The sequence below is a fragment of the Calliopsis andreniformis genome, chromosome 10, assembly GCF_051401765.1.
Source record: "Calliopsis andreniformis isolate RMS-2024a chromosome 10, iyCalAndr_principal, whole genome shotgun sequence".
Classification (NCBI taxonomy): Eukaryota; Metazoa; Arthropoda; class Insecta; order Hymenoptera; family Andrenidae; genus Calliopsis; species Calliopsis andreniformis.
In genome coordinates, this window is record NC_135071.1 from 8,471,090 (window position 1) to 8,497,221 (window position 26,132).

A 26,132-nucleotide genomic window follows, 5' to 3' on the forward strand; every position below is an offset into this window, starting at 1 on the left:
CGCTCATACGACGCAAGTTACAGACAGTATTACGTTGCATTATCGCCTAGAAAATTATCCTATTAAACCATCGACTCTGTCGCACGGCAATTCTCTTACAACATAATATTGCTATTCACCGGTCAGTTCATTTATCTTAAATACCTAGTCAAAAATACAAAAAGAAGTAAATATATAAACAGCTACCTAGCCAGGACTGTCTTTAAAATTTCAGGAATATTTAACCCTCTGGCTGGTAATGACTCATAACACAAAGTGTGTTCCATACACTTCAGTAGACGTCATTACTTCGCTAAGCTGACGCAACTAGATGCATTTCTATCATTGCTTCATTAATAATTAGGCGATTTACCTTTTGCTTTGTCATTCATGTCAACTCTGACATATATTAGTCTGGGAAGCATCTTAAATTAGTGAGACATACTTAATCGTATTTAAGTATAATTAGTCATAAATTATTTTTTTTATTATTTCTGTCGGCTTATTTTCTTCCTTTCGTAGAAATTTCGTTTATATTGCTTAGGAGTAAGTTTGCTTTAACATTAAAGAAGGTAAAGACAGCCCTGCTCCATTCATTCCGTCATAAATTATTCTACTCGAAGGCAGTCTTTTTCGTACTCGTCTATCCGCTTTTACATCGTACATCGCTAGGTAAAGTAAAACAATTCGCTACAGTAAGTGCCGAAATACACGACGAAATTTCGATGAAATCCTCCAATTCCATTCTTCTCTGAGTAACAAGAGGAACTGTAGCCATTAATTGCTCGACTTCTTGTTCCCATCGCACCAGGGAAATGGCCATTGTCCTTACTTCTCTGAAAAGTACAAACTTTCTCTTGATTTCTCCAAGTCTTTACTAATTCAATGAGTTTAACAGTTTCTTATTAAGTTTTTACAATCGTTTAATATAATTTTATAAAACTCTGCCTAGGAATGATTTTATGCAATCATGTCAAGTTCCACGTGTTCTTAAATTGTTGCTTGTCCATTACTTAGAATTGATCATTTTATTTCTCAAATAGTAGTATAATATTCTCTGTTTGAAGTTTTTCAGAAGATTGCTTAATATTTTTGTTTAAATAAAATATTTAAACGTGTGTTTGCAAATACTCAGGCAAGCAAAGGAGTTTGAAATTGAAATTGGTTTATATAACTTGCATATTACATAGTTTATCTCATTAGCAGGACTAATTTATTATAAAATATCTTCTCACTCCTAGTTTTACCCATGTAATTTCGTCTGTAAAATTAAGGCGTTATGGATAATAAGGTCGAACTCAACAATTTCAAAAATACTTTTTATTTTATTCACTCTTATAGAATATAAATAAAAAGCGTTTTTTTCGAAATTTGTATTCGTTGACTTCGCCTTTACTACCGTTAACAGCTCAATTACGCCTTTCTGTATCGATTACTTTTCAAATTTTCTTTCATTCCCTTTTTTATGTAATTTAAGTTTAGTAGGTTTCAAAAAATATTAAAGAATTCTTCAATCATATTTACCTAAAAAATTAAACTTTTTAAGTATTCAAAAACAAATAACAATTAAAAACAATTTTCCTCCCTTAATCACTACAGTCGTTTGTACACAATTTAAAACACATCAAAATTATTTTAATCAACAAAACGCTTCTTAAAGATAGGAAAATAGAAAAAAGTGATTGGTCGTAGACATGCGTAAATCCAAAGAAAATATTCCAATGTTGGAATTTTTAAATTGAAAATTAGATCGTTTTAATCACAAAATACTTACGCTGGGGATGTTTGGATCAAATATTGGTGTTGGCCTCCCTCCATGCGCTTTGACCTAAATTGTGAAGTCTCAGACTACTTCCAGAATTCTCGTCCGGTTCGTACGCGGAATTCGCGTGGCCAGCGTGTCCCTCGAAGACATCTTTCACCGAAATTTGACTGCTTCTCGAGGGACGACCTTGAATTCCCAGAGGATTTCCAGCCACTCCGTAAATATTATTCGCTCCTAACGTTTGCATTTGTGATTTTCGTCTTTGCGCCATGATGCTGTTCCTTCGGCCCTCGAAGGCTTTGAACGCCTTCGCTGAACGTCTTGTAGACATGTTTCTTGGCAGACCTATTTAAAAACAATCATAAAGGTTCATAAAATTAAGCAAGAAGACAATGTAGAAATAATAAACTAAAAGAGTAAAATAATAATAAACATTCTTTGTATAAATACTTGTAGTATTATAAGAAACGATACAATCTAATAAGTTCTTTATTATTTTACAACTGAAATTCTTAATTTCAAGCTGTGAATAAATAAAACTGAAGTATCAAACTGTATTTTAAATATTAGGATAGTCTCTAACAAGATTTTCTAGTCAATTTCCGTTTTCTTTTCAAACGTGAACCGTATACATGATCAAAAGTTTTCTTTTATACTTTCCACTTATTTTCTCTTATGAGACAGTGCATTTAAACGAAAGAAGATTTATGTGTCTGCACTTTGACTTTTTAAAGGGTATTGGAACTAGTCACGTGCAGAGCTTAAAACTTGAATATTCGACCTCAGTTAGTTCTGCTCGATTTATGAAACTTTACAGACCAGAGGAATTTTTTTTAATAAATATGGACATAGAAATATTAGGAAAAGTTGTGCACACGTTCAAATTTTTAAATAGAAAAAAGAATTTTCACACGATTTGTAGACTTTCTGATCACTGCGCGCAGTAATGAATATATAGTTTCTAGTAAAATAGTTGCGTTTTTCTATCTTAATTTAGTATATACGACTAATTGTTATTATACAAAACTCTAAACATTATATATTTTTTGGTAGCTTTCTTATTTATTCACAGATAGTTCTTTTGGAGTCCCAGTAATCATTCAATTAAGCCACATTATTTCCTGTCTCTTTACAATTACTGTTATCAATTGTTATTTGTGAAGTGTGTTCATAATAAAGCTTGGAGCAATATTCTACCAAAGCAATCTAGGATTGAAAATGAATGTCTGTTCAGAATAAAGAACGTGACAATATTTTCAATTTTGGCCAAGAAACATTCTTTTTCAACCCCCGTGTGATGGGAAACAGTGTAGAGACCACTTCCTCCAATTCAAATCTCTTTTTAAAACGTTCCATTCCCCCAGCTGTCGGTTTTTTTTGTAAAGCAAACACGCCTTCCGATTTTTTTCTCTCACCGTTTCCGTCGGACATACTGAAGAATCGTTGCCTGAAGGCGACGTCGAGTGTATTGATCGCCTGCGTTTTTCTTCGGCTCTTTTCGAGATTTCTTATAGTCTTTCTTCTACCAGGCCCGCTGCCACTGCCTTCCTCGTAATCACCTTCCATTCCGTCTAATCTTTGTAAATCCCTGACTATTTCCACCGCGTGTTTTGACAGCAACGCCTCCTCTGATAGATCTTTCGTCTGGCAAGAGCAAACGAGAAAACGATTGAAGAGAACTGTGCCAATGGGACTCACTCAACGAACCCATGGTTTTAATACTGACCTTCTTGCAGCAGTACCAGTCCAGGCTGGTGCTGGCCAAAATGTGGGCGAACGTGCCAAATCGATGGAACAGCATCGCGGTGAATTGAATGATCAATATCAGGGCGAAGAAGAACACGAAGACCAAACCGATTGGTTCGAGTTGTAGGTACACCTTTGTGATGTGTACCTACGAGACATAATCGTTGTTAGGAGACATTGACGAATGAGATAGCTGTGCTTAAGATATAAATAAAGAGGTGGGAAAGGAACACGTAATATAGTCAACATTGCGGCTGCTCGTTGTTACTTCATTAGAGGAACAAAATTGCAAGGGACACGCTTATGAAGATTAAGATATTAAACGTTGTGGGGTCACTGTTGATTCTTGACTCATATAGCGTTGCGGGCTTATAACGATCCTATTTAGTTATTATCAAATTTGTTGCTCACGTTTGATATGGCTACAAAGGTGCTTGGTTGTATAATAGAACTCGGTTTGTATGAACTACATTTATATGAATGAAATCTAATTAGTGCTTGATTTACTGAATTTTAGGCATCACAGCATTATTTCACTTATATAAACATTTAATAAAACAATTTCAATGACAGGGGCTCACCTTATGCATTTTGCTTTGAAACTGATAAATTTAGATAAATGATTTTTCTTGATATTTAGTATTTTCATTTCTCGTTATTATTTATTTCAAAATATATATTTTATATTAAAATTGGTTGACAATTATAATATAAGTTATTTGTCCCCTATAGGGGATAATGTTCAATTAATTTAACGTTAATATATTGTGTCAATTTATCCACCTGATACAGTATCTTTATTACAAAATAAATCAAGCATTTAATTAATTTGGCTGTACTACATAACTGTAGTTATTATACTCGTAAATTTATTTCTAAATTATTATTATTTGAAACGTTACTACGTATTTATGAATAAATGCTTGACACAATCCACTCTTATTATGTGAGCGAAGAACCATAATGAGGGGAGAAAATTAAGTGAATTTTTATTACATGGACCTGTTTTCTTGTCTTCCTACCATTTCATTCAAACGGAATACTATAGTAGTTATGCTTTTCACTTAATTAGTTACGAAAATTTATCTCTGAAACTAGAATTTAAAAATTGCAACAAATAAAGACTTTAAGAATTTCAAGATTTGATGATTCAAAAATACAAAACTTCGAAAACTCAAATGTACAAGTAGGTATCCAATCATTCAAACATTATACTTCTAATAAACTTTAACATTACTTAACATTCACGCAACACTAATGTTATCAGAAACAATTCAAAATAAACAATTAAGAATTAAACTACTGAACTATTGAATGTATCCAGTGACCACCATTTATATAAACAAAAGAGCAAATTGTTATATTCTAATGAAATAACAATATACTTCCTGATCATAAGCAACGATAGTTTTCAGAATCCAATATATTGTCATTGAAATTAGTAACTTAAGTTTCACATTATCTGCAAAAAAGTTTTATTGTGGATATCAGTAACTATCGATATTATGAACAGAATGCCGCAAAAAATTTGTATTAAATTACACTTAAATATACACAAGACATGTAAGCCACCGTTTAGTTACATTGACAGTAACTCGTTAGTGGTGCTCCTCTGCTGTCATACCTAGCAGTGCATTGTCAGAATTAGACACACGCGCGCATACAATAAGAAACGTGAAACGAAAACCTGCGTGACAATCCTCCCTCGTTCGTATTCAGGCAGGTGAGTGGAAAACTGAACAAGGTTTCGGTATGTTTTCTGACCTCGACTCTCCCGCGTTCCGCAAACCGTGCAAGTGCCACTACGAATTGAGAGATAAAAGCTACACCTCCAACTAACTAGGAATTAACAACTCTAATGAACAGGAACTATCAACATTTTTGGATCGCGAGAAAGTCAAGGGGTACAGAAGTCAAAAGAACACTTTGGACAAGATTACATTCTTTGTTATTCAATGAACTCGAATGAAAGCAACTGGACAAATAGTTTAGAATTTTGTGAAGCAACTTGACAATTTTTTATCTATTGCCGCAGTATTTTCTCGTTATAATCTCATTGCTGTCTTGCAGTTTTGGTTTTTGGAGCATAATTTTTACTTGCGTAATAAAAATTTGTTTAATGTAAAGTGAGAGCAATTTCATTAATAGTTTAAGACTTCTGAAAGCTTAAATGTTTTAAGTATTTAAGAAATTGGAAATTCACTAAAATAAATATTAGCAAGAACCATGTGTATTCACATTTTATAGCGATTATTTATATTTCTCTACTTGTCATGAGTATTCCACTTTTTCTTCCTTTTTGTTAACCACCTATTAATAAGCTTTTTCGTTTTTAATATTCTGAAAAATTTATTAAAATATTGTAGCTAAACTGTACTGTAGCTAAATATTAATTCATAGTACTGTAATAGGTATAATGCTGAAAATACAACCAAAATAACATAAAGTGGATAAAAGATGTATTTTTCATTTAAGCTGCCTTTATCATTATTAAAAACAATATACGACTCCCTATGTGCTGTAAACTCATCACTGAGATCGAGCTGCGAATTTATAAGGAGAAAGTACTGTATACTCATGCAGGTTCAATTTAATAACCGTCAAACTGGCTCTTCAGACTTCTGCCAGTTAATGTTAGTCATTGTGAAGATCCTAGAATGTGAGTGATTGTATTAAAGACTATTGTCTGCTTCTAGACAACAAAGATACAGGGTAGAAGAAAGGATGGATAATCTCGATTAAAAAGGTGACGACGTTATTTGGTGACTTAGCTAACTAGCTTCTAGTCAGATGCTTGGTTCCGCCCCGACTTCCATTCGATCTGGCTGTACCTGTGCAAACATGTTAATAGTCATTCGCCACGTGCTGATGATCCATGTTATTGACAAAACATAGACATGTCCCAGCAAGTGCAACATTATCACCGGGTACCGATTCCCAATGTGCTCAGTTGCTCGTCGCATAATCTATTGTTTACGTAACACAATAAATCGATTGAGGAAATAATTAAATTAATCTTCAGGATTATTAACTATGCTGCTAAACAATAATTTAAAAGATGCTAAAGTTTCTTTGTTTCACTGTTTCATTTGATTACTAACGAATAGATAATGGAATAGATTTTTAATTAATATAATGAGAGATCCTAAAATGTAACATTTACTTTTTAATAAATGTTTCACAATTTGTGGAACACGTCCAATCAAATATTCAAATTTTCAAGTTCTCTAATTTCCTAATTAAAAAGTTTATATTAGGAAATGTTCAAACTTTCAAATTTCTGTTATATTAAGTTTTTAAATTTACAAATTGTTGAAATTTGTTAATTTTCAAATTCTGAAATTACTACATTTTGGAGATTATCGATGATGATATTCAAGTATTCAAATATTTAAATATTCGAGTATTCGAGTACACAAATATACAAGTATTCAAGTATTCGAGTATTTAAGTATTCAAATATTTAAATTTTCTGATTTTTAATTTTCTAATCCGTAAGATAGACAAAATAACTTTAATTATTAATTTTTCATAAATTATTAGTGACATCCACCCAAAATGGGTTAATGAAACATTCGGCCAGATGAGTACTGCAAACTGGCAAAAACTCGACAGAAAGTAAGCATTACACTCCAGGAAGTCTCTTTGTAAGAATACGTGACGTGTTATAAAAATTTATAAACTTTAAGCAAAAATATCTGAAGTCGCTCTCAATAGCGCTGAATGCTTTTTTCGTTAACTCTATTATCATTCTCAGGTATATTCTTCTGGATTTGATCCTCTATCTTCATATTAGTTCATTTACATTTACATAAAAAGGAGTTCAAAATTTAAAAAACGAGGAAATCAGTATTTCCGGGGGTCAACAAATGTTACTAATTATTTTACTTATATTTAATACCAAAATATGTAACAATAATAATTTATCATTAAATATAAAAACCTTTCTACCCTCCAACTATTCTAATAAACTAATCCCAAATTCTTTTTCAAAAAATTGACTCCCTTGTATTAACTAACACACAAAATTTAAACCCCATCAAAATCTTCAGCCGTTCCCTATCTAACAACCAATTATTGCAATTATGTAGAAATGCGTCAAGCTCAGGGCACAAGGCTTCGTTGCCACTGTCGATAGCTCAATTAACAGAGATCTTTCAACTAGACGAGGCCAACGTTCGATTTCCCATCTAGTAGCGGCCAATCAACGAATTCTTTTTTCGATTTGCAGACTAATACCCTCTGCTTCGTGTAACGTGTTTCGATTTCGATTCGCTGCCGCACTAAACCGCTATCGGACGTGAAAAATCGAGAACGAAGAGGATAGACAGACAGCGCGAGCAACGGAGCACATCGGAGGTGTTAGTCTCCCGAATTATCAGCGAGACAGCGCGCGTCTCTGTTCCACAGTTTCCGTTTCTTTTTTGGAAATATCCAGGTACCTCCGAGGTCTCTTCGATGAAGGTGATATTCGTCTTGGCGCCGAGCGGCCAGACAACGTGCAGCTGATCTTTGTTCAGCTGCAGCAAGAATACGATCAGAACGAACAACGCATTGAACATAAAAAACGCGAACACGCTCTTGTTCCGTAGCTCGACCAAGTCGCCGGCAATGCGAGCCTGTCGTGGATCAGGGAAGAAAAAAAGCATAGATTAGATAATATGTAGAAAAATACGCTCCGTCCAGTCGCTGATCCTATAACTCCTTGGGGAACCTTTTCCGAAATCCTTTTTTTTGACGTACGAAGCTTCTGAGTATAGTGGAACCTCGATAGCTGCGCAAGATGGGGTTCAGAAAACATGCAAGCAGTACTGTCCATAAATGCGATTACCTATATCAATTTATCCCCTTCTGCAGCTTGTGTTCTATTTCTGTGAGCCACAGAGCAGAAAAATACCACTGTTTGGACAGCACTGTGTACAAATATCAAGGTTCTATTAATACTAGAACTACCATTAATTAACGTCTACCTCTTTCCAATGGAGCAGTTAAAATAACAATTTGTAAAAAATACTTGACTCAAATAGTATTAATGTATTGCATTTCGTATCTCTTTAAGATATATAATACTTGAAAACAAAATACAATATTTAATGAACGACCATGTCAGTCATTTTAACTGCATTGATATTTCTAGTATTAATACAGCAGGCGAGGTTTGATAGCGAGATCCCACTCTACGAAGAATCACGATATTATGATTACTTCAGATATCGCATGGAAATTGTAATTTCCTGCAAATTTTCAGATCCTTGTGAAATGCCGATTTATGTTCATTTTGTCTGAAAATTTGCTAACGTTTCAAGTATGCCTTTCCTATACTTTAAATGCGAGAACCTAAGATTTCGTTCGAGTGGGATGAAGGGATGAAATTCAAGGAGCAGGATAACTCGACGTGGACGGAGCGGTCTTTACCTCCTGTGAGCTTTCGTCATAGGTGATGTTCGTCTTGATACCGAATGGCCACTTCACGTGCAACAAGTCTTTGTTTAATTGCAGCAGAAAGACGATCAGGACGAAGAGGGCATTCATCATAAAAAACGCGAACACGCTCTGGTCACGTAGGTCCTTTAGATCTTTGGCGATTCGTGCCTGATGTAAGCAGCGTGAATCGATTATTCTTTTGGTTTACTACCTTGGAAATGAATTTCCACTTTTTCATTTGTCATCAATCTTGTACTTTCAGTTTTCTAGGATTCTTTCTAACCTTTTTTTCACAGTATTTTAATATCCTAAATCGCGATTTCTGAGAAAGTATTATTCTAAATGAGTACAACAACTGGATGTATTTCATAAATGAACAAAGGTACCGTAAATAACTTGAAATTTTGGAAATAATTTGAAGAAAGTGCTAAAACCAATTTTTCAATTTGCATAGAATAGAATACCCGATAGTACATAATTATTTAAAGAATTCTAGTGTGAGACTATTCATTTATAAATGAAATTTAGAAAAATCTGATTTGTTTTGCAAAAGAAGACAGCTTTGTTTAATCTCCTTGAAATTCCCTACTGAGTATAAAAATACAAAAATACATAATTGATTGATATAACTAAAGCATGATAACATGAATTCAAATGATTATACGATTTGTCGAGAACAATGAATTATATGTATTGAATGTATTGAATATATTAAAAAGAATCACTCTCTACAAAAAAAAACAAGCAAAAATAAATTTTTACTTTTTTAAATTCATCAGAAATTCTTATTACTTTTAAAAATGAGATCCAATTAATGTACACAGATAAGGAACGACATATTTTCTTTGATATTTTATAGTTACTATGATCATACGGAAAAGCGTTGCAATAAGAAACCTTTACCTTCTCTGCCTTATCCTCGTCTATGGGATACAGATACTTCTCCAGAAGATCCTTCCAGAACTGTTCCTCCTGCATAGACAAGACGTCGATTTCTCCTTTCTTCAGTCCGTCGTCACTCAGCCAGTACGGTCGACTGAGGAAGTTGCTGCCTTCGCGATTGCCTTCAGTGTTCTGACTGGTCACGGTTTCCGGTTCGCTCTGACAGTCCTGGTCCTCGGCAGGATCCTCACCAATAGCGCCAAGATGATCAGCAGTCCGTGAGCCTACTGAGGACGCTCGTCGTCGACCGGAGAGCCCATGTGGATCAACGGCTCTAGAAAAAGTAAGCAAAGCGTTTTCCTAACTACCAGATTTTTCCAGTTCTCCATTCACTATTCAATTTCTAAGTAAGTACCAATAATTAACTAAAACGTATTAAAATTAAAAAAGGTAGGGTAATTTGTTTTGCTCCTTGATGAAAAAATATGAGATTGATGCATATTAAATGTCGGTCGTTTAAGTTTAAAGTATGAAATTAAGCCCTGATGTTATGTTTTAAATTTTGTTTGATTTTTATAACTCACATTTTTTAAAGGCTTGTCCATACTTTGAAATAGAAGAAAAGGTAATGACAAACACGCCTCAACAATCGATAATTAGTATTAGTTTGTAATAAAAAAAGATACTGTTTTTAAAGGTACCTTTCTATCGTGTCTAATCGTTTTCCGAGCTGTTCTAAAGATTCAGCAATAGCAACCAACTGTTGCTTTTCGTTGGAAGTCTGGCCATGAGTGCAGAACATGCATTTGAACAGTCCTGCTAGAGAAATTTCTATCGATCCTTCTTCGTCGTCGCTCGATCCAACGCCATTTTGTAAGAAACCTAGCAAGGATTTTTGTTTCGCTTTCCGTTTTGCTTCCTCGGCCTCCTTTTTCTCTTGTTCAAGTTCCTGATAATTTGATGAGAAGAATATTGAATAAATTAATGTCCTCTGTTACATAAACTATATCTGATATAAGGAATTGTTAAGATGAAATACAAAGCTGATCGAAAGCTAAAAATTGCATATAGCTGATTGTATTCACTAATAATAAATAATAATTCTACAAACAAGTTAATTAGTCCTACAAGCATTTAAGAGCTAGTAACAATATGTTTAGTATGAGCTGCATTGTCAAAGAAGAGTACCTTCAATAAATCAAAAGTGTCTTTTAAATGTATTTTTCACGTAAAAGTACTTTTTCTAATTCCAAATTTCTCTTTTCTACGTTATTCTTAAAAAATAATTTTTCCTCGGTATTACGAGAATTCTTAAATACGTATGAAATGATATACATGTAGTAAATTCTTTGTAAATGTACCTAAAATTTTTTTCAAATTTACATGTACCACAAGACAAGTCTTCATCTTTTTTCTGTTACTTCACGTCATCAGTATGTATAACCTTGCATGTAGCAAATGAATATTAAAATTCATAGGTTGTTGTATTCCTCTTAATATGATGTACTACATGGCTCAAAAAAAATTCCATTTCCATTTAAAACGATAAAATCGCTCTTATATCAAGAGAACCTAATATCGATCACCACAAAAAAAGTTCTCTTTTGTTGAACAATGCAGCTTTTGTTAAATTGCTTCGGGGTCATTCCACGGGAAATTGGACACTTTTTGGATTACCACCTAGGATTTTGTTCAAATTTGAGTATATTGTAGTCTTTAGTGATATTTAAACGTATGTCAAAAGAATTTTCCAAATTTTGAAAATTGTCGATTTTAGAGCTGCTCAAAGTATAGTGCTAACTTTTTTTCAAATAATTATAATTCTTGAACCACTAAACGCACGAGAATAAGCTTCTGGGTAGTTATAGTGAACACATAAGAGTACTAAAAAAATTGTTTCAATTTAGAACAAGTTTTTTTAAAACACTTTTTTTGTAATTTTTTTAAACATGTGCGACTTTTTAGTACTACGTACGAATTTAAAATTTTGGAAAATCCGAGGTGGTACTCCAAGAAAAGGCCGATTTCTAGTGGAATAACCCTTCGACGAAGCTCAAGTAGTGATTTAATCAACCATGTGTATTATATTGTATTATAGAATTACTATGTTATTTGTTAGTTTTGACAATTATTGATTTAAGGAAAGATAATACCAAGTGCATCACAATATTATAAGACCTGCATCTTGAAATAAAAACAGCCAATGGTATTAAATTATTATCACCTAACTTAGAAACATCATCCAATTGGAAAAATTGTTTATCTGAAAATCATTAAAATTATAGTATAAAAAAATGTACATACGTTAATTATAGTACAATATAGTGAAAATGTCACCATATTATCATCACATTTTAACATCCAATGAGTTCTAGGGTACCAAAATAAATTTTTACTTCTTGTCTTAAATTTCCCCAAATTTTCATATTTTCTAACACCATATTGGCCGTGATAATTTCAAGGCTGCACAATTATTAACACATTGCAGATCAGTAGCTTCGTTATAAGCCTTAGTCAGTGGCCCTACATAAAAGGTACAATACTTTTAAGTCCTATGTGGAATGTTTACTAAAAGATAGGAGAAAAATTGAAAACAAAAAAATTGAATTCTGTATCACAAAATAAGACAAAAACTTTTTGACGAAACTGTTTATCTCTAAAAATTTTAGTAAAAGGAACTCGACACTTGGCAACTTGTCAAACATTTTACTCGTTATGTTGTCGAATCTGAAAAGCATTTTACCTAAATTATTAATTGTTACTACAAAGATGTTCAAATTATAAAACTTATTTTGTAAACAAAGCAAGAAATCTATATACTTTAGTCAATATGATTTAATATATTTTGTATTAAACCTTGATAAGTTATCGTAGTTTCTTCATCGTAATGGCAAATGTGAACTAAATTTCAAAATTATTAAAAGACTACCACTCAGTTCTAATTCCTTTGTCCTTGATTTTCACCTTAATTTGTCATGTACAATAGAATCACTTCTCAAATTTTCTCCTACCTATTGTCGAACCCTCTATATGATCCGTCCACAATTTGTTAATATGATAAGGGTAGAAAGAGATGGAAAATATGTTAATAATGCAATCAATTACCGCAGCGGTCTTTTTAGTCCTTATTTCCCTCGTACCCCATGTAATGTCATTCAAGTTACTGATGGCGTAAATGATAAGCAACACGTACATCGATGGTACGGTTATGAAGTATATGAGACTGAATAATAGGCAATACAGTTCCCTTGGATGTAAGAATGCCGTAATCCCCAGTTGACTTATCAGCAATATTATAAACATTGCGGACGGTGACAGTACTCCATCATGGACAATGCTTATTGCGATCCCAACGATGACAGCGACCATTACCATGCCGTACAAGGCACTGATTATTGCCGCTGTAGTAACCTATCGTACCATGGTTAATATGTTAATAATTGAGTTAGCATTTTTTGTTCAATCTAGGTGCGCATATACTACCATTTATAAGTATTTGGAAACTTGGAACCTGGTTAAAACATTAGTATCTTTATTGTACAAGAAAATTTTTCTAAATGGATTGTTATCAATGAATGTTATTAATAAAGATCTATGATAAATCTAGAGAAACTATAATAATACGAGTTATATTCTAAAAATTTGTTCAACTAGATGACTAGTTTAAGGCTACGCGTTTATTTAATAACAGCTAATTTATGCTGTTTTTAATCAAAGCACTTTAAAGCCACTTTACGGAGGACTTTAGAATTCATGGGTCTGTTTCTTCAACAAACGAAACGTTCGTTCTTTAACGATGTTCTGACGACTATGTTTGAACTTGTCTTGATCATACGATAAATAATTCGGGCATATTCGTCAGAACATCAATTCACCAGAATACGCATCCACTGTAACCGCAATCTTAGAGAAGTTTCCACTTAAACTAAAAATATAAACGTTTTAATCAGGTTTCATCAACTGTCCAAGTACTTACAGATGGTAATATCTAGAATGCATCGAGAATTATCGAATCTTCGTTAAAGGACCAGAACATTCAATTTAATTACATGTTGAGTTAACGTCTATACTACAAGCAGTAAATAAGTCAGTACATGAAATGGATTGAGAAGACGTTGGTAACGACAAGATCTCGATGCATCAGATTAAATTATTTTGTTATCGAACGAGGACGTACATTGGCAAACGTAGAAGCTGATAACTGCGTTGCGTAGAAATTTGAAAACAGAGGCACCTGCCACCTTAAAGTTAAACACTTGTTTTAATGTGCCACCCCCATAATATTCTGAATATTACATCGCTGCATGGTGTGTATTATTATACAGGGTAGTTGTATTGCGTGGATTTAATAATTGATAAAGCAAAGCAAATCGGAGGTAAAACGAAAGGGGGCAGTCGACACGAACCTTCTTTGTCTTTTTCACTTGGACCTCACGTGTTCCCCAGGAGACCACGTTCAAATTTATAATCGAGTAGAGGATCAGAAGAAGGTACATAGACGGAATCGATAGGAGATAAATAATGCCGTGCACGATACACCAAAACTCTTGGGGATGCAAACAGGCAGCTATGAAAAAGGAACTGGACAGGGATATCAAGAAAATGGCGGATGGTGAACCGATACCGTCCTCCCCGAGCTGGAGAGCCGTACCTACGATCACGGCCATCATTATCAGCGCGTATCCTGTTGATAATATCTGCGCGCACAGAAGCTGAAATACGAGGACGTTCAGAACACTGACAAGTAAAGCAGACGACCATGAACGAATCACTGGAGTGAACAGACTTACCTGAATATTTGCCTTACACGTAAAACATACGATCATAAATAGTAAAATAGGAATAATGTTGTAGTAAAAACTAGTCCAGTTGTCGATCTTGAAGGCAGCCACGAAGGCACCCACCAACATGAGGAAAATCGTACCCGGTCCTAAAATGGTACCACCTAGGAAAGAATGTATGTCATTATCGATTGCTGGCTTTTTAGAGAATAAAGTGTTTGTAATTTTAATAAATCTATAACTAACCCATGAGTAAAATTTGATAGAAGATGTATGGAAGAGAAATGTTATCGTTAATTTTGATAGTTCGTTTTGCGTCCATCAGAAGGTCCATGATATTGGCTATAGTCGAGGGCACCCATCGACGACGTTGATTGTAGAATTCGTTGAAACCTTCGGGTGCGTGAGTATATGCATCGCTAGCTGCAGAATACTCGACCTGTAACAGATATAAACAATTTAAAGTTATTAATTTACATTTTATTGTATCCTCCACATAATGAGACTTTAACATTACAAAGTACTTTAGCATCTATGCTACTATACTAATATTTTCAAAATTACCTTTTATACATATACTCTTACTAAACTACATAACGAGTTTACCCTATATATATTTGCTAGAGTATATTTATTCTATAGAAAATTATTAATGACAACAAAGACTATCTAAAAGGATACCTGATGACAAATGAAATGGATTGAAACGCAGTAAAGGTATTAAAAGCTATTTTGCAATATATTCATTTATCTTGTAAGCAGACTCAGTTATGATAAGGTCACTTATTCAGCCCTCATTAAAGTTTCTAAATACCTACCCTGTAACCTCGTTGTAATAGCAGCGTACAAAGCCATCGATCCTCTCCCTGGTCATACTGAACGTAATGTCTCGCCTCGTCAGACCTGGTAGTGTACTTCTTCATCACATTATCATCCATCAGAGCCTTCCCTCTGAAGAGCGAGAAGCAGCCAGGACTACAAAGCACGCAGCCGATCATGTGCTCGGTCGCCTTCTGGAGCCAGTGACCAATCGCGTACTCGAACTTTTGATACCAGACCATTGGACCTGATGAGATCAAAATGGAAAATGACTTTAGGAGACTGTATTTTGTACTTAACCATTTGATGTTTATTTTATTACTATCCTGACCTGAGCCAACTGGATGAATACGACCACAAGCTGCTCCAAGGTTCTTGTTCTTTTTCATCAAGTCTACGAGCAGTTTTACTGCAGCCGGTTGGAAGTCAATATCGCCATCAAGAGTCAGTAGGTAAGTGTTCTCCGCGATTACCTCTTTACGATCCACGCTAATTGGTAACTCCATTAATCGGTGCCCCAGCAAATAGTACATGTACATCACCTGAAGATAATGTGAAGGTGATAATCTTTGTTAGTCAGAGAACAAAGCAGATTTTTTGAACTGTTCATGTATAGAGTATTCGACGACATGTGTCAGAAATTTAAAGAGGTGATTCTATATAGCAAAATAAGATATTATTTAACATAATTAATTGCTAAAGATACACCTAAAATTCATATAAAATGTGTCTGACTCTGGGACTTAATTTACTTGCGACACGCAATAGCAAATCACGCGAAACAGTGTCAGTAGAATAACCTAATAGAATAAGTCAAGTCAGACACGCAATTTCGTAATTCTTGATTTGCAAACTATTAATACTAGCTTGTAATACTCTTAACCCCTAACTATTAACATGAAGTCTGGTAGACTCTACATGATAATACTTTTACTATTGATTTCGTTTAAATATGAAAAGCTTTATACTGAAAATAGGAAATATATGTCATACCTTGTTCTTTTAATTTATTAATTATGTCTTTGTGCCACTTAAAATTCTGTATCCGTAGTTGAAGGATGATACCATTCAACAACCCTAACTTAACCAATTTACGACTAATCTACAATAACCGATTAAAATGGGACACTCTGTACCAGTAATGATAGCAAAGAAGTTTTGTGTCATTTCTGAACTATATTATACCTGACTCCAACGTTTCCTATGACGGATCTTGCTCTTGTCCTTCAAATGAGCGATCATCTTCGTCTTGCCAGGAAGAGTCCATACCAATCGACCACCATAAGGCGTTGGATATTTCTTCGGCGCTCTCACGTGCATCCTAGTCTGATGAACATCCGATGCAGCTTCATCCAAAGTGCCCACCAACAACTTAACGAACCTGTTCACCTGCGACTCGTTCTCATCGTGATCCGATAACTCGAAAGCGTCATCGAAGAAGATATGAGCTGAAGAAACAAATTCATATCACGTACAGAGTTCCCTCCAGGCAACCAAAAAGCAGTAGATAAAAGTTTGAATAAAAAAACGATTAGCATTTTAATAAAAAGACACCTCAATTTCGTATATCCCGAGGATGCCTTAAAGTATTATTTACACTGAAATAAACTAAATTCCTATATCTTACTTTTTAGAGGTACCATGAGATATTGGCATTAATATTTACAGACAGCATATGTACTTAGCTATTCAAGAGAAAAGTTTCATAGAGACACTGTGCATGGATATACTACTCTAGTATAAGTGATTCAGGACACAAAGAGTTCGGATATAATTTTTTCTGTACATATTAGCAAAGCAGAAATAACAGAAATACTTAACAAAATTGAGATTGAACTTACTTTCAAACTCGTAGTAATCCGGATCAACAACCTTCAGATATTTTTGTGCGACACGTCGGGCACATTGATCCTCATCAAGTCGCAGGATACTTTTCAAGAATTCCATCATTTCTTCCTTGTTCTCATGCCACATCGTCGCACAGGCATAGATCCTTGTTACATGATCGCTACTTTTTACAGCTGACGGAGGTGTAGTTGAGCCGTCCGTTTGCTCGTATATAGTCTCGTAATCTCCATCTCCTTTTTCCTTCTCTATCTCCGCCAGATCCTGCCCGACAAAAACACCATTTACGTTTTCATATAAACGATCGTATACTCTCCCACTCTGTTGCTCGAATCCTCAAACGCGACGCTAACCCAACCCAAAGACTCGTAAACTCGTATATTGCCAAGCCGCTATATGTATTCGACAAATGTAGTTTTACATTAGCACGATCTCAGATCCTTCCGTCGTGAAACGAGGAAATTTCTTTCAGCGAAAAACTTGGATATTTTTTTACAATTGCATTCTTAAAGGAATCTGCTAAAAATAGATATTTTTTTAAAGTAATACGCTAAATACGTTATTACTGGTATATTGAGTTACTCATTTGTGGTGGAATAAAATTGTTAGTATATTTAACTAACTTGATTTTTATTACTTTTGATTTGAACGAATATGGGTAATAATCATTAATAATATTAACCCTTAACTGCTCTTGTGGGATCCTGCAAAACCCTAGGTATTATATTATATTACTTGATAGTTTTCTTGTGTACTGACAGATAGCTCTTAGAGTCCCAGTAGTCTTTAGTTAAATTAAATTGTTTCATATGTCACTTTGTCACTGTGTTATCAATACGTTATAATAAAGTTTAAAAAAATATTCTTCGTAAATGGTAGTTCTTATTTTGTTATTGGAATATCATAGGACTCCACTAGAAGGTTATAGTTCTTACGTTTCACCAGAGCAGTTAATCCTTTCCACTAGATTCTCTCTTCTAGAAGTGCTAAACAGATTTAAAAGTACTTTCAGCATAAAGAATTGTGCTAACCTACCTCAACCTTCACTTCTGGCTGATCGTCTCGTTTTCTATTCAGACCCATCGACTGGTCGATTAGCAGGGAATCGTACATAGGCATCACAAAAAGCTTTTCGGTGGCAGCGAGACGTTCGCATTTCGGGGTCCACACATGGAGTGTAATCCATGTTTGTGACAGCAGCCAAAGCAACCACACCCAGGCGTACTGCTTCGATATGAAATCATTGAGGAAATTCTGCTGCGGAGACTCATAGAAGAGATAGTCCGGAATGGTGCCGTGGAAAATGCAAGGATCACCGCTTCGCAAACCGCAGGCGGCGATCAGCAGGGATATTGATACTGGTATTGTCAAATTCACGGGGAAGGCGTAACTGAATCCTTGAATTAGGATTTTGCACGCAAATTTACCTGAAAAGAGCAAAATATGATTTTTTTGTGTGAATTATCACATTGTGCAACTAAATATGTGCATTAGCGGTCGAATGTTTGGAATTGTTTTTTAAATTGAGAAAAGTAAACGGATAGCTGTAACAATAATTAATTTTATTAATTTATTGCATTTTTTTATATAATGAACATTGTAATTATTTCAAACTACAACTTCGAGCTATCTACTTTGCTATACACATGTATAGTATAACTTGAATGAGAATTAGCAAGTGGTTCCAAACTTTTGGCTGGCAATGTATAATCAACTTCTGTAGTTTAAAATTGTTAATGGCTATGATTATTGATTAGGATAGCAATAGCGACGGAAATTGTACTGCCTTAAAAATATCAATACTTTTCCTTCAAGTCTCACATGAAGCAATAACCATTTGTGTTATTGGGCACTAAAAGTTTAGTATACCTTTCCTACCTAATGGTTTAACGGCACTCATTGTCGAGTGCATAGCTTTAATATGCATTATACAGTCAACAAGTTAATGTTTTACAATTTACACATCCAACGAACTGTATCGTTAAAGAGTATTGCAATCATTGGTTGTTGCTTATTAATTTGTACAACTGTGAAATGTTTTCCTATTAAAAGTTATCAAAAGAAGAAGAAGACTATAGCGTGAATGAAATATTAAGAAAACTTGGAATGAACTCACATCTTATGAAGAAGATCTAGTGAGTCTTTCATGGCACTTAGAGTGCCAAAGGGATTTTTTAATGAGAAATTACAATATGTTACCTATATGGACCGACTGTAAAATTACCTTTGTAAAAACTGTGACGAAATTTCTCGGACTAGAAGGATGAAATATTGCTTTGATTAAAATTACCTGCAGCAAATATACCTTTGCTACATTTTTTTAGTATCACCAGCTTTCAATCTTACATTCACGAGCTACAGAGGTATTTGATTTTAATTATTCCCGAATCCCCATGTTATACAATTACTGTGAAATTTGAGGGTTATCTATATTTCGATATTTTATTAAAAAAGACATACTCACCGAAAATGTACGCGAAGTAGGCACCAAAGACTTGCAGCAACAATACGTAAATTGGTGTGTTGACATCGGCAGGTATTCTATCACCGAAATCTATCACGTCAGCGATATCTGTGATCGTACTGGACGTCTCTGGTCGTATATTCGATACTATAATCTGATGTTTCCCAAAAGCGCTGCTTAACATCGAGAATAAATGTCCCACAGTTTCTCCCTTGATGTGAAGTATCAATAGGGTACTGATGAAGAATGCCAGTATCTTCCAGACAGATATGAACATATAAGTGAAATATCGCGTCAATCTCATCTCTTTCTTCACTCTTCCCAAGGACCGAACGAATCCTGTGGATAGAAGACACGAATAATCGATTCTGAGTCGCGCCTTTTTGTCTCGAGTTCTTGTAACAAAGGACATTTTCTTTCATGCGCTTTTTTATCTGTACTGATCTTTAGATAGAAGCATTAGGATAGGAAAGTCATGGACACACGGTTAGAAAGTGACGGGTAATTTAAGAACCGGAGGAGATTCGTAAAAACGAATTTACCGCGTAATTTTATACCTATAACATTAAAAATTAAAAGTTTATTCGATCGCAACTCAGTTTTTTAATATTTATCTATGATAATGGTACAGCTGCCTACGACTAAGCAACCACTTGTTGCCTATCGAAATTTGTTACGAAGATAAGCACTGAAGTCGATTGGCGATTTGTCAAAGATTAACACATGCCCTGGTATTTGAATCTTGTATCATCGAAGAAAAAATTAAGAAAAAAGTCGAAGAGAAAGTAAAGGAACATAGTATCTTTTCACTGTTAAATCGAAACTTCAAATTAACATTAAACTCTCTGTATGTAAGATTAGCCAATGGGTTGAAAAACAAAATTAAGTACTATTCGAATAAGTTTTTATATGTATAAAATTTTAAGAAATTTTACACAAAACAAGTTTATAACAGGGGATATAATTCTAAGTCAGCTCATGCTCATGATATGTCACTCTGAGTTATGAGAAAGATATGAGTGACAGTGTGCGTAAGGAAAGCTCTTATGTCCTCGATGATTTTAAGATATAGTGAGCATAGCGAGGAGCTTATCACGAGAAGACACAGTACTTACCAACAGGACTTTGCATGGAGACGTAATTTTCCCACCAGCCGCAAGAAATCAAAAATAGGGTTGGCGGTATGAGCCACACGGATGGTCGAGAGTTATCCAGTAAAGGCCAAAGGAAGAAACTTGTGCCTTGAGCGGCTAACGCAGCCATATCGATCAGCACCAAGACAAATCTCTTCGATTCGTCTTTGTTTTTATTGCGGGAGAGAAGCCCTTAAAAGAAACAGTTCGTCTTTATCTTACTATTCGATTCGAATTACTTCTGCTGATAATGGCACGGAAGCAATGTCTTCGTTAATGGGAAGTGTTCCCCTCTTGATTGAAGTATAGGGAATCATCCATCAATCAAACTTGAGGAAAAATATATTTTGGAAGGGAAGATTCTATAAATGATTATAGGTTGAACGGAAAATCGCCGATTTTTTATCAAAAACTTTGGCTGAAATCAAACTAAACTTGATTGGCTGGAAATTAGTGTATTTTTCATTTTCAATCCATTAATTTTAAATCCCTATGATTTTTCTATGAGTAACAGGTAATTGATATTTTTTGAAAGAAAAATGACTGCCTTTTTAAATGCAAACTAATTGTTTCTCAAACATTCTTTTCGTATAAATTTTTGAAGTAACTATTACTTCTTTGTCCTTCGGCTGTAATTTTAACGGCTCCGACTTTAACGTACTGATCGAAAGTTGAAAACAATTTTGTAAAACTGTTGAAGTTAAAGCGATAAGAGGAATTCCATGAAATGTCTTCCCTTACCTAACAACCCAGGTACAAAGCAGACGCAGTTGGTCAGCATCGCGCCTTTGACGACATCCATGTCAGGAAGCACCGCCATGAACATTAAAGCCAAGCCAACTACGTGGAAGGTCTCCATAAGAAAAACGAGAAGGAAATGCGAAGCAGGTGGCTTCTTCCATGATTTGAAAATGCATATCCGAATGCTGCGAATCAGTGTGCCGAATTCTGGCACCGCGAACGCAATTATGATGCACCAAATCCATGCTATCCTCTCTTCCTCTGTTAATGTTGCTACAAGTTGCTTGTCCCGGCCTGCAAAAAGGAAAATTCCATGAAGACATTATCTTATTATTAAATGTGAATAATAAGTGAAATTTGTTTCTTTGAATCAAGGAGAGTAGGACCTCAGTCGATGCAAAAAGACAGGCTGAAAATTGTATGCAAATATCAAGGTAATCGAGTAAGTAATAAGACCATGATAAGTGGTGTAAACATGAAACGATTTTTGAAGAAATTTAATTAACGAATTTAATGAAGTCTATCTAAATCTTCTCATGTCTTGATAGCCTTCTGTTTTCTATTATTCTATTAGCAAGTAACATTATGTATTATTCTTCGATTTTCTTTGACTTCACATATGTTGTAGTACTCAAAAAACTAAGTGAAACATATTTTTTTATAACTGCAGATATTTGATTTAAAAAAGATAATTGGAACTTTTGATAAAAATATTGTATTCTTTTGCATTTTAATCTGTGTGTAGAACATTTTTTGTTATAGCAAACCTACTATAAAATCTCAATTCTTCGAAGAGATTTATTTTTTAAGGCATTTTTTTCTTCTCGTCATACAAAATTTATTTGAAATGAATTAGTGTTAATATTTATTCTGTAAAGGGATGTCGGTTTAAACATTTACTTTATATATAATCAGAAAATAGATTTTTTTCTTTTGGGGCAAACTATTGAGGCAAACATCAGAAGGTAAAGTATAAGAGGAGATTATGTTCCTTATGTGGGGAAGGAAAAATCAACATGGAGGTAGTTTATCCTTAAAAAACAAACCCCTTCGAAAAATTGGAATTCCATAATAGATTTTCTACGACAAAAGATATTCTACAGACATTGAAATTCAAAAGAATTCAATATTTTTATCAAAAATTTCAATTATTCTTGTTACATGTTAAATCTTTGAGATTTATTGTGAGTTTCACCTTTTCAAACTGAATATCTGCAGATATAAAGCAACACGTGACGCTTAGTTTTTTTAATACTACAAAGTATGTAAAATCGAAAAAAGGGTAAAAAAAAACACTTACCTAGTGTTCCTCATAAGTGACTAAACAGTAATATTCAAAGCGTATTAGAAACATTGATCAGACTTTAGTCTTCAGTGATCAAATTCCTTTAAAAATCGGCTTTAAATCATATCGCTTAACATTACTTCAATATTATAGAAAATTGAAAAATATGTTAGTAGTCTACTTTGAACAATGAAAATAAAGTTCTATGTGTACATATCTGGACCCCAGAACCAATGTGTATTAAGTCCACAAAACACATTTGTTTTCTTTAATATACTTGTTTTCTGTGTGACTTCTATATGACTCTCCTATTGTTTCCTATTCTTTCAGTATAGTGAAAGCTCTTCTGTACAACAGAATTAATAGACAGGTACTGAGAAGAGAGGTCGAACAGTAGTAATCACATCGAAAGGGAAACCCGCAGCAAAAAGTTCCGCGACAAAATGCACCAGAAGGCTCCATTTATAGAATGTAATAATTGCTTTCGTTATCTAAGATCGAGTGACTTTGTACACTTCACACTGCGAGCATGCACAGCGGTGTTTCAACCTGTTTTCACGTACTTTCTCTCCTTTGCCTGTAAGATGTCCGTGTCGGCAGCAAAAACGTTCCGCTGTAATTGTGTTACGAGTATGATCCACTTTTTACATTATTTTGTGCCGGTTTCTAAGATCGTTTTAACAAACTACTGCACAGGTTGTATGAAAAATACGCGACTGAAAAATTCTACTATTACGTTCTAATTCGGATAATAATTCTCGCTTTCTTGTGTCTATATTGTAATAAATTTTAGCAATGTGTTACATAGTTTTATCTGTCGTAACATTGCAAATAATTTATCTAACATTAAGTTATTCTCAGTGGAACGACTAAAATGTAGGTGAAAAATCAGTTCGAATCTATGCTCTAAAAAATTAGTCACATTCGAGTAAAGAATAACACCGTACAATTGATTAATTGATTTTACAACTTCTTTAAATCTAATTAATCGTTAACAGTCACAACAATTATCTACGGTAATTTAAAAGAAGAGGAAATTACTTAATTGCATCTTCTTCAAGCACTATTTTGTTCAGTTTATTTTCCGATTCTTCTGACATACTTGAGTTTTCTTAAGTATAATCCAGTTATACAGAGTGATCAACGACAACTATCAAAAATGCTAAGAAGTGATTCTACATGCCAAAATAAGACGAAAATTAAGAGTGGCGAAATTGTACTTAAGGATCCGTTTTCGAGGTATTAATTGTTCAAGTTAGACTTAGAATACCTACGCATACAATGTGTCTGACGTGAGAATTTATTCTACTGCCAGGGTGCACTAGCCAAGCCGCGCTTAGTGATATCAGTAGAATAAATCCCCTAAGTCAGGCACATTTCAAGCATATTTTAAACGTTTTCGGAACAATTGGAAACTCGAGAGTTGAGTCTCAAACGCAATTTTGTCGCTCCTTAAAATTTTGGTTACCTGTTGTCGAGTACACTATACTGTTCAATCTTCTTTAAAATGTAAAACTTGTCTAACATGTCATCCCACACGTATATCATTTTCAAACAAAAATTTCTCCTCGTTTCAGCCCTTTTTTCCCAACATTCGATTGAATATTTAAACTGCAAAAGTTACCACAAAGCTTCTATATCACTCCAGTTCAACGTAACTATTGTACCTGAGGTTTCGTAAGCCAGTACAAATTGCAAACGAGCCACTAGTCACGCATTATCTCTCGTCTAACTCCAACCTGAGAATTTAAACGAATTTCCCCAATTTATGTGAAACACAGACAAACGGTTTGCAGGCGCTGGTTCAGCCGAATCCAAGTGAGGCGAAACGAGAAACTAATTTCGGGTACGAAACCGCTAACGTAAACCGTTCCGCGAGTATTAGTGCAGCTGCTGGCGTATCGATCACTTACCTATCTGTCTATTACAGTAAGCAATCTTTCGATCGGCTCTAAGTTGCGATGTCATGAATAGAATGGTTCCTTTGGCAACAACACCGCTCCCTAGCACTATCACAAAAACTACAAGATACACGATGACCTTCGTTATTTGTACCGTCACCTCGAGGCATTTCTGATTGGCCATCGAACCAGAGTCGATTTTTGGCGGCGGATTCCGGAACACGTCCCATCCTTTCGTTTCCACGACGGTCCTTTGACTGAAACAAAAAGTGCATAAGGAAAACATTTATTTTAAAAACGAAAGAATAATTCCTCTCGCTTATTTATTTCGATTTTTCTGTATTAAGCAAACTTCTGGGCCTCTTTTTTATTATTAGATATGTTTACTACTGTACCACTGTATTTTTTAAGTTTTCCTTATTTATTAACGTCAGTAGAGAATTATTATTGGAATAAAGTACGGAATTATGTGAAAATAAGACGAAATGGTTTGTTTGCCTGTTAGTCATTGTATGCAGGTACCATTTTTTTCATATAACAAAAATTGGTGTTCTCTTTATCAAGTATGATAAATAAATAGTAACATTAGCAAGTGAGTGTTGAAACAGATATTATATAGGCTACTCCAGAATTTTCAAAATTTCTTTCTAATTTTGGTCAAACGAAGGCAGAATGTGCCCATATTTCTTACAAAAATGTTACTATCTAGCATTTCGCATAAAGAACCCATGAATGTTAAAATAGAATGAAGAAATTAGTGATTATGCACGACCACTCGTTAAATTCTCCAAACTTGAGAGGAATATTTATAAAAAAATGTTAATAAAACGTGATAAAGATCCTGTTTTGTTACTTAATTATAGCTTTCATGGGAAGGTCACGGAAGAAAAGGAATGAGTATAAGTATTTGCGATTTATTTTTGAATGCAAGGTAGTTGAGCCGACACAAAGAGGAACCGAGCCTCGTGCCTTTTGTTTCCTGGAGCAAAACAACGGCAAACGTTTGCGAATACCATGGTTACTCTGCAAAGATGTGTCTGCCACATACCTGTCGCCATAGTCTTGTGTCAATGGGGTACTCTCGCCGTCCGAAAAGTCATCCGCCCCAGCAACTGTTGCAACGCCTGGGATCATTCCATTTTGTTGTTGATTTTTCGACATTCTACGAACAGAAAAAACTGTGTTAAAAAAGCGGTATCTAAGCTATGAGAAAAAACAAGATTTGTTGTAAAATAATACAGTTTGAAAGACAAATTTGTTCAAAATAAACATTTAATAGATGTATACCTCACCAAAATTTGAAAAAATTGTCCAAAGTAGATGATAAGAATTCTCTATCATTTGTAGAAATCGTTAAGGTAGAACGA

At 34.4% G+C, this 26,132-nt stretch overlaps 1 protein-coding gene across 1 annotated transcript; it reads right to left on the reverse strand.

Annotated features, from left to right (window-relative positions):
* Positions 1-1,769: 1,769 nt before the first annotated feature.
* Kkv (hyaluronan synthase-like protein kkv) lies at positions 1,770-25,926 on the reverse strand. Its single transcript, XM_076387495.1, has 19 exons — positions 25,814-25,926; positions 24,778-25,022; positions 21,580-21,873; positions 20,821-21,030; positions 19,706-20,044; positions 18,277-18,668; positions 17,238-17,505; positions 16,582-16,844; positions 15,728-15,938; positions 15,396-15,643; positions 14,824-15,016; positions 14,587-14,741; positions 14,203-14,508; positions 10,498-10,745; positions 9,818-10,130; positions 7,933-8,109; positions 3,471-3,638; positions 3,160-3,388; positions 1,770-2,089 (listed from the first exon to the last, which is right to left on the reverse strand). Exons 1-19 carry the CDS (start codon positions 25,924-25,926, stop codon positions 1,770-1,772), a joined length of 4,692 nt encoding a protein of 1,563 aa, XP_076243610.1.
* Between the last annotated feature and the right edge of the window lie 206 nt (positions 25,927-26,132).

Excerpts from the sequence above, each read along its gene's own strand:
- Kkv (XM_076387495.1), bottom strand. The coding sequence starts at position 25,926 with ATGTCGAAAAATCAACAACAAAATGGAATGATCCCAGGCGTTGCAACA. Across the intron at positions 14,509-14,586 it reads CGTGTAAGGCAAATATTCAG|CTTCTGTGCGCGCAGATATT; the intron begins GTAAGTCTGTTC and ends CTCGTATTTCAG. Across the intron at positions 8,110-9,817 it reads ACGAGGATAAGGCAGAGAAG|GCTCGCATTGCCGGCGACTT; the intron begins GTAAAGGTTTCT and ends GATCCACGACAG.